Source organism: Aricia agestis, chromosome 7, assembly GCF_905147365.1.
Source record: "Aricia agestis chromosome 7, ilAriAges1.1, whole genome shotgun sequence".
NCBI lineage: Eukaryota > Metazoa > Arthropoda > Insecta > Lepidoptera > Lycaenidae > Aricia > Aricia agestis.
Genome location: NC_056412.1, coordinates 15510001 through 15523568, shown reverse-complemented (window position 1 = coordinate 15523568; position 13568 = coordinate 15510001). Strand labels below are relative to the sequence as shown.

At 38.8% G+C, this 13568-nt stretch overlaps 2 protein-coding genes across 2 annotated transcripts; both read right to left on the bottom strand.

Moving 5' to 3' along the window:
* On the bottom strand, positions 1 to 1161 carry LOC121729102 (serine protease inhibitor dipetalogastin-like). The gene has a single exon (XM_042117490.1). The coding sequence runs from the start codon at positions 1159 to 1161 to the stop codon at positions 1 to 3; it is 1161 nt and encodes a 386-aa protein (XP_041973424.1).
* A 619-nt stretch (positions 1162 to 1780) lies between these two features.
* LOC121728888 (serine protease inhibitor Kazal-type 5-like) lies at positions 1781 to 4501 on the bottom strand. Its single transcript, XM_042117209.1, has 2 exons — positions 4464 to 4501; positions 1781 to 4269 (listed from the first exon to the last, which is right to left on the bottom strand). Exons 1-2 carry the CDS (start codon positions 4477 to 4479, stop codon positions 1967 to 1969), a joined length of 2319 nt encoding a protein of 772 aa, XP_041973143.1. The 5' UTR covers positions 4480 to 4501; the 3' UTR covers positions 1781 to 1966.
* Between the last annotated feature and the right edge of the window lie 9067 nt (positions 4502 to 13568).

Below are 13568 nucleotides of genomic sequence, written 5' to 3'. Positions count from 1 at the left end.
TTAACAGGAACAAGCCTCTTCCTTTGTTCGCCATATTCCCTGTAGTTTGTTCGTTTTGAGGCAGTCGGCGTAGCAGAGCAGTCTACACATATTCCAGTACGTCTGTCCATCGCTACCACATACCGGCTCATACTCGGGAGGACAGTAGTCACAGTTGCAGTCGGAGAAGGGTAGACAAGGGCCTGTATGTTGCAGGCCAATGTACTCCAAATGAGTTTTATTCGAGCAGCGTAGATAGCACTCGTTCTTGTATGTCACATGGTTGGTCCCACAAACGGGACTGTCGTTGTCCCTACAATAGCACTTTGAACATTCTCCTTGACTAACTGCTGCAAGATTTGGATCGCTCTGCTTCTTAGCAGCGCAGTTTAGCTGGCACTCGTTCGAGTATGTTCTCCCATCGCTACCACACACGGGAGCATACAGAGCGGTGCACAAGCAACCCTCGCACACGCTCCTATCCGCAACTCTTACGATCTCATTCTTGGAATACTTCGAATGTTTATTCTTGCATTCCATTTCGCATAAATTGTTGTATACTAATCCGTCACTTCCACATACTGGGTCCTCGGTTTTAGGACACCGACAGCTGTTCAAGCATGTTCCTCTATTTTTCAAGGTTATCTTCTTTATTCCCAGTTTCTCGCAGATTTCGATGGTACTGTCTAGGACGCATTCGTTTCTGTACAAGATATCATCGTCGCCGCATACTGGCGCTGCTAATGTGGTGCAGTTCCAAGGTTTACCTTTACACTCTGCTCTATAAGCTAGGTACACCAAGTTCTGTTTCTGACTGATACGCTTGATGTTGTCCACGGCCAACTCGCATTCGTTAGGATAAGTTATTCCATCTAAGGTGCAGACTGGTAGCGTGAGTTTTTGACAGATTAGGTTCTTGCATTCGCCGTCATGACGCTTCTTCACGACGGGAAAACCCCTGATGGGATTGACCAGATTCAGGCACTCCATAATGCATTCGTTGATGTAGGTAACTCTGTCGCTTCCACAGATTGGGTTGTAGCGATAGTCACAGGGACATACCAATGGAGGCTCCGTGGTGGCCGCTATGGGAATGTAGGGCGGACTATTGGCGTTCACCAATTGCAACAATTGCAAGCATGCAACTACGTAGACGATTACTGAAATACAAAAGGAACGCATCATTATCTAAAGTATTTTTTTAACATTTATGAATTTGTGACACTGAAACTTATACTTGTACGTGTCGTTTTAAAAAAAATATAAATTTCGTATTTCAAACTTACAACAAATACTTACATTTATTTTCAAACATGTCGACGGCGTCCTATGGGATTCCAACAGTACAATGCAACTTCTATACTGCTTTTATTTAAATACATCCCTAATGCATTATATAATCAATTTGTTGATAAAAACGGGTTTTTTTAATCTCTCAACTATAAACGAATTGCCAAGTATGTCGCATTTATATGTAGGTACGTTATAATCCATTATTTTCACGAGGTACTTTGAGATTAGCTGTTATCGATGGATGGTGAACTCGAAAAAGTTATCTCAAAAATATAACAGTATTGCACACGTGCCACTTTACGATTTCATTAAACTGTGTTTTGTAAAAATAAAAGTAAAAGCGTGCATTTTCTTCAATAATTTTAATACTTTTTACCTTACAATATAAATGTAAAATTAAATATTTCTTTTGGCACATTTTACATATTCGTGAGAATATTTTTTGAATTTATATCAATTTGTATAATATTAACAATTCAAATTTAAACTCAGATGAATAATTCTGTAATTATTGAAATAAAGCTGTTACGATTAATTTGAATATTAAAATATATTATGCACGATTAATCTCGCATAAAAGATTCACATGGGAACGGTTAAAAACGTATAGTCGACGAAAAAAAATCTGTACTGACTGTACTAAATTGTTCATAAATAAGATATTATTCTAGTAAGGAGAATAATAATAAATTATTCAAGAAGGACATTCTCCTTTACTCTTCACCTCTAACGGGTTGATGATGTTCGTGAGTTTTTGACTCTCACATTTCAGTGAACATTCGTTGCCGTACGTCTTGCCGTCAGTGCCACAGACCGGCTCGTACTCCTTCGTGCAGATGCAGACCTCGGGACACTCCCCTTGTCTGACCATCGTGATCGGGTTTTGCTTGTTCTGCTCAGAGTTATTTTCACACATCATGACGCATTCGTTGCTGTAGGTTTTCCCGTTGCTTCCACAAATCGGCTGGTATATGTCTAGGCATATGCACGGGTCCTCACATTCCCCTTGTTTGGCTACGCTGATCGCTTTTCCTCCACTCTGCTCGTTGTTATTGCTCTCACATTTCAGGAGGCATTCGTTGTTGTAAGTCTTGCCGTCGCTTCCGCAAACCGGCTGGTACTGTCTCGTGCATACACACGACTGGGAGCACTCCCCTTGACTGATTACCGTCAATGGTAGGAGTCCACTTTGCTGAAACTTTAACGATTCTATTTTCAGTAGACATTCGCTGTTGTAAGTTTTTCCATTGCTGCCACACACTGGTTTGTTTTCACCTGTACAAGCTAGGGATTTTGGGCACTCTCCTATGCTTATGATTTCGAGGGGATTTTGTCCGTTGTCAACTTGTTTTTTATTCTCACACGTGAAGAGGCATTCGCTTTCGTAAGTTTTGCCATCGCTCCCGCACACCGGAAGAACTAGCTGCGGACACGTGCAGGGTTGAGAACACTCTCCTTTACTAGATATTGTAATATCGTTTCCACTTTGCCCTTGTTTTCTATTTTCACAATTTAGGTAGCACTCATTGCCGTACGTTTTGCCGTCGCTTCCACAAATTGGCTCATATATTTCTGGACAGACGCACGATTTCGGACACTGACCGTTTCTTAAGACTTGTAAAGCATTCTGTCCATTTCGGACGAGATTGCTGCTCTCACAGGAAAGAAGACATTCGTTGTTGTACGTCTTTTCATCGCTTCCGCATACTGGTAGTACTATCAACGGGCACAAACAAGGCTTGGGACACTCTCCTTTGCTGACGACCGTCAAAGGATCCTGGCCGTTTCGATCCCATTTCTGGTTTTCGCAGTTCATATTACACTCGCTGCTGTACGTTTTGCCGTCGCTGCCGCACACCGGCTCGTAGTTCGCCGGACACGTGCACGATTCGACACATTCACCATTACTTACTACAGAGATATTTTGGCCGTTATTCTGATTTTGTTTATCATTTTCACATCTTAGGAAGCACTCGTTGCCGTAAGTTTTGCCGTCGCTGCCGCACACCGGTTGATACAGTATCGGGCAAACGCATTCGGGACACTCGCCTCTACTCAGAATATTCAACAGATTCTCGCCCTTTTGTCCTCGGTTTTTATTTTCGCAATTTAGGAGGCACTCATTTTCGTAGGTATTGCCATCACTCCCACAGATCGGTAGTATCACTTGCGGGCATACGCATAGTTGGGGACATTCTCCTTGACTGATTATAGTGACTTTTTCCTTCTTCTGCTCTTGGTCGTTATTGGCACAGTTCAATAGGCATTCGTTGCCGTAAGTTTTGTTGTCGCTACCGCATATCGGTTGGTAGACCGCCGGGCACACACACGACTCGGGACAGTTTCCTTGGCTGGATATCGTAATAGGAATCAAGCCATTCGATTCAAATTTTTTGCTCTCGCAGGACATGAGACACTCGTTTTGGTAAGTTTTGCCGTCACTTCCACAAACTGGTTTACTTTCCTCCGTGCACTTACATGCCGCCGCCTCGGAGCATTCCCCATCACTAGATTTCGAAATCTTTTCTTTGCCGCTCTTCTCCTGCTTTTGATTTTCACAGTTGAGAAGGCATTCGTTGGGATAGGTGTTTCCATCGCTACCGCACACTGGATTATACAGGTACGTACAGATGCAACTCGGCGCGCACGTCGTGATGGTAATTTTTGGTAAGTTATTTAATTCCAAATCTTTGTTCTTGCAATCGAACTCGCACTGATTATTGTACTCGTTGCCGTCGCTGCCGCAGACGGGCTCGTACTTTCGGTCGCACACGCAGGGCTCCTTGCACGCTCCCTTGTAGGCGACGAAGATGGGCGGGTAGCCGTGCTTGATGGCTAGTTCCCTATCGCAGTTGAACAGGCACTCGTTTTCGTAGGTCACATTGTTGATGGCGCACAGTGGGTCACTCGATTTGGGACACAGGCAGTCGGAACCGACGTTGCCGATGCTACCGATCGTACCGGCGATGGTGGCCGGTACAATTAGAATAAATAATCCTGTAAAGATGAAATAACACAATTAATTTGACGTAGAAAATTAACTAAAAGATTTTCCGGACCAATTATTTAGTCGCTGTTGGAAAACATTCCACTAATAATAAAATAATTAGTACACGAGTGGTTTTACTAGCTTCGATGGTAGAGTCAGTAAAAGACGATGAGATAGAAACGGATAGCGAAAAAATAATTACCGACAATCCGTTGCATCGTGTGCGCTCAACAAATCGTGAATGGGGCACTAAATTAGGCTAAGTTACTGATGCATTATGTTAATAAGCTAATGCGTTACTAGAATGTAAATAAAGTACAACACAAGGACGGCGCGCAACAGGTTAAGTGCGTTTCCATTGTCCACTTTCGGGTTCTGTAGTAGTATTTTAATAATGGTTTGTTATAAGTTTTAACCTGCACCTACTTATACTACCTAGGCTACATACTAATTATTATTATACTAACTAGACAATAATATATAGATTTAATAAATAATAGACAAAGTAATATGTAACGGACTGGATGTAAACAAACATTACCTATATTCGAAATTATAAGGTTTACCTTATTGTATCGTAACCTACATAAAACTTTTGAATTTACAAGCTGAAAAAAAAACGAATAAATTGTGAAGCACTATAGAATCACTCCTGTTTTAAATTAAGCTTTAAATCTGAAATAGTGCATCGGCTCTGTGAAAACTCCATACAGATACATGTGTTGTTTACACAGGCTTGTAAAAGCCTTTCATAATATTTTTATTATTGAAACATTGCGGCGGGAAAAATGTGCTTTTTCAACAATTCATACAAGGTATTTAAAATGTGGAAAACATTTGTAGTATTAAAATGTGGTATGCTTAGTTTTTAATCCGGACTTAATTTTATAAATGCGAATGTATGTCTGTTGGCCACTTCTCCACACTAAACCGTTTTAACCCATAAGACGTAATAAATAGCCGGCTATACGTATAGTTTAAAATTTTGTAGCTTGTATGATGCAAAAAGAAAAAAATTGTAAATCGTACATAAAAACCTTTTTATGTACGATTTTCCTTTTTCTATTTTTTTTACATTTGTCTGTAAAACACGACTCGATTAGGTAATTCATCATCTTTAAGTTATTATAATATATAACAATATGATAATAACTTAAAGATGTAGTATTTCATCTTAACAAAACCATCCGTTTCATATATTTCAAATATTGACCAAGTGCGAGACGAACATACAAGAAATTTCCATTTCCCAAATAACAGTAGCCCTTTAAACATATAATTTTGCTTGTAGTATATGTTGTTATAGCGGCAACAGAAATAACATAATAATAATTTGTGATAATTTCAGCTGCCTAGCTACAGCCTGGAGACAGACGGACGGGCGGAAGGACATACATAGAAGTCCCGTTTTTGCTTTTTGGGTACAGAACCCTAAAAATGGTTTTCCTTATAAGACTCGGAGCAAACAGATTATGATTTATTTGTTTATATCGTTGTATGTTAAGCAGCGGTAGCTACGTTATGTTAGATCTGCTAATTATACTTAATATGCTGTGCATGGCCGCTAGACATCTTTGAATAATTATTTTTTAATAATGTTTGCTTAGTTATTAATTTTTAATAATGTTTACTTCGTGCGTTCTGTATTATCATTGGGATACATTGATAGAAGCTGAATATTCTGTAAGTTTTGCCTGGAGTCCCGCTGTTAAAGACGTACGTATATATTATTTATATTATACTTCATAAATGGATGTTACCGAACTCTTAAATATTCTCAGTAAAAACCGGTTCAGTGGCTTAAGCATGAACATTAAAATTTGTTACAGACAGAAAGATAGTCTTCACATTGACAGTATTAGTATTTAGTATAGTATTTTAGTATCTGGTATTAAACAGCGCGGCGCCTAGCGTAAAATAATGGAAATAGTGAAAATGCGCTTTCAATCAATTTCAACGCGTAGGCGCAGCACACTTTCAAAACATAACGTTATTAATTTCTCTATTATTTGACTACATTGCAATGTAAGACGTCATTGCAATGCGATGCATTTTCAAATGAATCTTCAAACTAAGTTAACTTACATACTCAAGAAGATACGATTGACTTGCCGCTCGATTGTTTCTTTGAATCTCATAACCCTAAGTTACAAAAGTATAAAACCAACTGTAGATACTTTAATAACCTAACCTGTATATAAGAGAAATATCAAAGTAGATGACGCGTAGCCAATAACGCGGTCGCTTCGACCCCCAATCCGCAGTCGAAGCACGCGCGACCCGCCGAAAGGTGCCCAAGATTGAATAAAGATGGCCGTCGATCGCGGACATAGACAAAGGACTGAATTCTCATAGAGTCCTTCAATTTTGCAGTTATATAAAACTAAATGATGCACGCAACTTCGTTTGGAATTCGTTTATAGTTTATGCATTTTATCGCAACAAAAACTGTCGTGGTAACAGACAGACAGAAATAGAGACAAACTTTCGTAATTATTAGTAAGAATTAATTAACTTTGTCGATAACCTCATGAGTCCTAGATATTGCTTGCTTCGTTGCGTCGAAAATAAATAATTTTACCTTCGGAAAGTTTACCTCTTGCCAGCAACGTAGATATTTGCTTTTTTTCCATAATATCTAACTGAAAATATCTCAATAATAATTTTCTTAAGAATCGATAAACTGGTTTAAGAATGAAGTGATAAGAGACAGAAATAAATATAGACATCGATGTTTCCGCATTTATAATATCAGTAAGTGCCTACATATATTTTGTGTTTTCGAAAATATATTGGGTAAGAATCATCTTAAAACGCTATAAATTACAATATGCTACGTAAAATAAACTAAAGAACTAACCGATTTCATTAAAACTAGACACTTATTTAGAATAAGCAAACCAGTTGTCTGAGTTGTTGAGATATATTTTACTCGAACTGTATTAAGGATAGTTAGCGCTATCCATGGAATTAATGCATGGTCTATCCATTATCTATGTCTATAGTTTTATCGAATCATCCTACGATCATACTGCTCTTAAAGCATTGTCTACGAGTTCTCTGACTGACTAATATCAACGGTATTATGAGATAGAGTTTACGGCGAATATTTCAGGTATTATCGTTCATGAGTAAGATCTTTTACCCTCAGTGGATTCGGCTTTTCGTTACACTATCCGATAGAAAAACATATATTAGGCCTAGATGACGCCCGCAAGTCCGTTGCGCCTAGATTTGCTAATTGCACGGGAACCGAACATATTTCCAGGATGAAAAGTATCCTATGTCTTTTTCCGGGACTCAAAGTATCTTCATTCCAATTTTTTTTTAAAGAAATAAAGGGGGCAAACGAGCAAACGGGTCACCTGATGGAAAGCAACTTCCGTCGCCCATGGACACTCGCAGCATCAGAAGAGCTGCAAGTGCGTTGCCGGCCTTTTAAGAGGGAACAGGGTAATAGGGGAGGGTAAGGAAGGAAAGGGAAGGGAATAGGGGAGAGTAGGGAAGGGAAGGGAATAGGGGAGGGTAGGAAAGGGAATAGGGTAGGGGATTGGGCCTCCGGTAAACTCACTCATTCGGCGAAACACAGCGTAAGCGCTGTTTCAGCCGGTTTTCTGTGAGAACGTGGTATTTCTCCGGTCGAGCCGGCCCATTCGTGCCGAAGCATGGCTCTCCCACGTATAAAATTTCAGCAAAATCGGTTAAGCGGCTTGAGCATGAAGAGGTGACAGCCATACAGACACACTTTCACATTTATAATATTAGTATGGATACATTGGATAGTAGGGATATTAATGTAAGTTAATCAAAAAAAGGGAACTGTTACCGTGCGTAATTCAATGAAAATGTCTAGTATTTCTGTGAAAAAGTGATAGAAATTTGGTGTCAAAAATTTGCTTAGTATACAAAACTTTTATCACATGAAATGAAAATATAATATAAACTAGCTATTTGACCGAGCTTTGCTCGGTATTCGATAAAACACGAATAAAATGACATTTTCTAAAAATGATTCCTAGCTAGATCGATTTATCGCCCCCGAAACCCCCTATATACTCAATTTCATGAAAATTGTTAGAGCCGATTCCGAGATTCTAATTATACAGGGTGTAACAAAAATAAGTGATAATACTCTAGGGTGTGTACGTGTTCCTTGTAGAGCGTTCACTGTGAAAGTAGCAGCGCTGAAAGACCAAAAATTTTTTTCACTTTTGTATGGGGAAACTCGTGACGCTCGGGCCCTTGCCCATACAAAAGTGAAAAAAAAAAATTCGTCTTTCAGCCTTGCTACTTTCACAGTGAACTCTCTACAAGGAACACGTACACACCCTAAAGTATTATCACTTATTTTTGTTACACACTGTATATATACAAGAATTGCTCGTTTAAAGATATAAAATAATATTCGTAGATTTTTAAGAGCCCATATGACCCTAACTTGACTACATACTTTAACCTAGATCTCAAAATCTGTATGGTCTAGAAAACTGATTTTTTGACACAAGTAACTTCAGTTCATAAAGATTAAATGCTCAAGACGAAAACACGATTACTCAAAAAATGCTCGATAGTTTCTTTTTTACAAAAAACCTTGTTTTAGACACATTTTTGCTTGGATCTTCGAAGTTTGCTGTCTTTTCTTTAATATTTTTTAATATCTAAAAAGGTATTGATGAAACCTAAATTTGCTCAAAACACTTTTTTCATAATCATTATAGTTCGTCTTTTATTCAAGTAAAACTAACTCGGCGATGATTCCGCGCCTTCCTTTTTCACCTGGCATATGAAAGACGGGCGTGAGTGTGAAGAGAGAAGGACGGTGTTTGATTTTTAGAGTCAGGTGAGCTCTTAACGGGCAAATGGCCCACCAGACATTCCTACCATTGCAACTTCTGTGTCGCCAGGATCAACAGTAGTAACCAACCACGAAAACCTTTTGAAATGATCTCAGGGGAAGGATGATGCCGGATGGACAAGCTCTGAAATCTGTCTTGGGAGCCGCAACGAAATTAATCAGAAGAAAGGTAGGAGGAGTAGAAAATATTCGTATCTACGAATATTTTCTACCATTTTTCTATTATTTATCTAAATAAAGTAGTTTCTTCGTAGAAAATTACTATCGTAAAACATAACGTCACTTCTCATCACCATAAATCTTAAGGCCGGCCGCATACACACGTTTTCCGTGTGCGATTTCTGAATTCGTTTTCCGTATTTGAAAATCCGAAAGCATAGTAGGAAATACATTAACTGCCGCACACGTTCGTTTTTCTCCGTACGGAACGAATTCCGCACGTACGTTTCAAGCGCAAGCCGGCGCGTTTGGCGTGAAATTACGAACACTTACGGTAGTGTCACGGAATACCGAATACGGAGAACGAATTCGGAAATCGAATACGGTACACGTTCGTATGCGGCTAGCTTAAAAATGAACTGAGTGACTCTACTAAAATGAATTTAGTAGTTTTAGATAAGATAATATAGATTATGATATGAATTATTATATTTCTTACCTTTTCACTAAGACGTCCACTACCAGACATGCTTGTTTTACTCAGTCGTCTGTGACGTCAGCCGTCAGCCCCGTCGCGCGTATTTTCTCTGTCTTCGTGTCATCTAGGCCTAAATCAAGGCATTCCCTTGACATAGACCGTTTGTTTGAAGGACTGATAATTTTTTTATTATGTACTATCAGAGAAGTTGATTCCTATGCAAATCGGGGACCTAAGTAGTTTGGTTGCGTTACGTCAAACCCAGCTGACAGATCACAATTAACATTGAATTGACATATTCGACCAAATAACGTTGGTCTGTCAATTGCATAGGAATCAACTTCCTCGATGGTACTTTCCAGTCATCATTCTGGTATCAGTCTGAACTGATGGTGAACTGATGCCAGTCTGACCGTGAAACCGTACTCTTACGTAGTTTTTCGCTCGAAAACCAAATTAATAAGCCCCTATATTATACGAATAAAAGTAGTCTGGTAGTATCGAATAATAAATTAGGACAGTTTAAGCGCCCTTGAAGCTCGTTGGCAAGTGGCAGTGACAAATTAATTGTTTCAACGTCCTCCCGGGTATAAAGCAATTACCGCGGGTTAAGTCCTTAAAAGACATCTTCATTACACAATATAGGTGTATTTAGGGCACAAGATTTATGACGTAACTAGCTTTTGTGGGCTTCTCTTGTTTCATTAAAAAAATTCGAGACTTTACGCCTGTTTTGGATATCTTTGTACAATCGCTTGAAAATATCAAGCTATATCAAACCTTTATCCAAGGCTAGATGATGCCTGTAACTCTGTTGCGCCAAAATTCGTTTATCGTGCTAGTACCGTACATTCTCGGGGACAAAAACTATTCTTAGATGGTTTTTTCGGGACTCAAAGTATATTCATACCAAATTTCAGCAATGTCGGTTCAGTGTTTAGGGCATGAAGAGGTAACAGACAGACAGACACACTTTCGCATTTAAAATATGAATGATTTATAATAATAAGTATGGATTATATCATTATAATAACATAATATAATGTACTATCAGAGAAGTTGATTCCTATGCAAATCGGGGACCTAAGTAGTTTGGTTGTGTTCCGTCAAACCCAGCTGACAGATCACAATTAACATTGAATTGACATATTCGACCAAATAACGTTGGTCTGTCAATTGCATAGGAATCAACTTCCTCGATGTGGCGTGGCGTTTACTAGTAATGGGAATTAATGCTATTTTCTATTAATTTCAGTAACATGCTAAATTTAATGTCACAGCATGCTACGTGTTATTGCTTTGCTATTTGCTAAAAACGCGGCATTGTGAATTATCGGCTTGCGAACCGCCAACGAACCGCAAAAGTGTATAATTATTGCACCGCTCCCGTCGAGCTAATATGTCGAGCTAAAATGTTGTAAAGTGAAAAAAATTTCAATTTATTACCAGTAATAATTAGCGCCGCGGTGCGTAACAGCGCGGATGTGAATTTCTTATCATGATCGCAGACTATTGCCGCGCACTATAATATTAGAAATCGTATTTTTTAGCAAGTACGATTAACATAATTATTGCTAATGAGCATTTAACAATTTATTATTATTGCTAATGCTATTTTTACCAACACTAGCGTTTACTAGCTATTAATACGGGTCTGCCGGCTGTACCTACATAGTAACACAGATACTAACTGTGGGCTATTTGGAATTCATCAATAATCTACATAACAGTACACTACTGAGTACTCTGCAGCTAGCTAGTATTACCCTGGTCCGATACATGATACCGCTCTAATCCTTATACAATATTCAGGGAACATTATATCAATAACAATGTATCAGAGGTGTATTATGTAAGGGCATGCCACTATGTACTATCAGAGAACGCCTCCGCGGTCCAGTGGTTAGAGCGTGGTTCTTGACTCGGAGGACGTGGGTTCGATTCCCGCGTTGGAAACATGTTATTTCCAAGTTCGGTTAGGACAATGCAGGCTGATGACCTAATTGTCGGACAAGTAACATGATCCATGCGTCGGAGCGGCATGTAGAATCGGTCCTTCGCCTGATCTCTCGCCAATCGTGTCGGTCGTCCGTCCCACTGGGTTATGAGAGTATAGGAATAGAGAGTCTTCTTGCGTACTGCACACGCCCTTGGGCACTATATAATTACTCTTGCGTAAATGGCATGGTTTCAATTAAGCCAGCCACCGTCACCGAAATCGGTGTGAGTTATTATCAGAGAAATTGATTTTAGACAGCGCCAACCTACTTAATTTGTTTACTGTACTCGGCGAAACATGTCGGTAGCGGTCATTGACTCCCTGTCAAAAACTTGTCATTTTCCATACAAAGCCGCGAGTGACAACATCTGACACTTCACTGTCAATCGTGGTTTATATAGAAAATGACAAGTTTTTGACAGGGAGTCAATGACCGCTACCGCCATGTTTCGCCGAGAACGGTATAGTCTTGATCTGTCGGCTGGGCTTGACAAAACCTATGAATCGATGTCTCAGAAGTATCAGATAAACTGTAACATAGGTAGATGGCGAACCTACTTTTTTGTTAGAGTTATATCAAGCCCAGCCGATAACCAACATCATTGTCTTGACATAGCCCGACGAAATAACCTAGGTCCAAATAACAGGTCAAAACCTCAGTGATAGAAACTTAAAATTATCTTATATCTTTAAACGAGCAATTCTTGCATATTTAGGTATATATAATTAGAATCTCGGAATCGGCTCCAACGATTTTCATGAAATTTAGTATATTATGTAATTTAGTGTAAATTTCGGGGGCGATAAATCTGATCATTTATGAAATCTGTGGACAGTGCTGTGGGCTACACTATTCTTATTGTATTTTATATAAGAGCCTTTTCTAATAAAATAAATAAAATTAATAAATGAAGACAGTTAGGGTCTTTAAATAATTTAGAACAAGAATTAATTCATATCTCAACAATCTTTCTTTTGTAGCGACCAACTCAAAAGTTAAAAATATTAATAACGATCATCGTGTCTTTTTGTACGTCGACATTCGCAGACGTTTTCCAGTTATTAAGTTTCAGAGAACCGTTTCAACTGTGATTTAATATTCCCGGCCATTACATGAGCGGAGTAGATTGGATCCAAGAACTACAAAGTACGAGCACTTTAACTTACGTTGTTGCGATGAGGAAATTAAATAAATAAAACTTTAAGGTTGAGCAACTAGATGTTGCCCGCGACTTCTTTGCGCTATAGTTCGTTTATCGCATTAACCGCACATTTTCACGGAGTAAAAAGTCATCCTTTCCCGGGGCGTAAAATATGTGCAAACTCAAACTTTAAGTGTGAAAAGGTTACGGACACACTTATTTGTAATATTAGTACGGATTTTGGTTTTTTACTGTGTTGCGAGTTGCGACCTGCTCACCACGGCCATGATGAAAAAGTCACCTTTCAAATTGAAATCGCAATTTTGGACCCCATAACTGGGACATCTTTCACAAAAGTGGAAAAAAATTTTTTTTACTCCATTTGCTGTAAAAGAGTTCTTATTTATCTAACTTCCTTGAAAATATTAAATCACAGTTTACATCTCTTATAATATATTTTTCCCATTTTTATATGATATCACAATTCAAGGATTCACATTGTGTGGAAGTAATAATCGGCCAAGTGCGAGTCGGACTCGTGCACGAATGGTTCCGTACCGTTATAGAGCAAAAATAGGCCAAAAATTATGTTCTTTGGTATGGGAGCCCCCATTTGTTTTATTTTAATATTATTATTAAAGCACACATATATTTAAGGCCTTTGTGAAAATTTC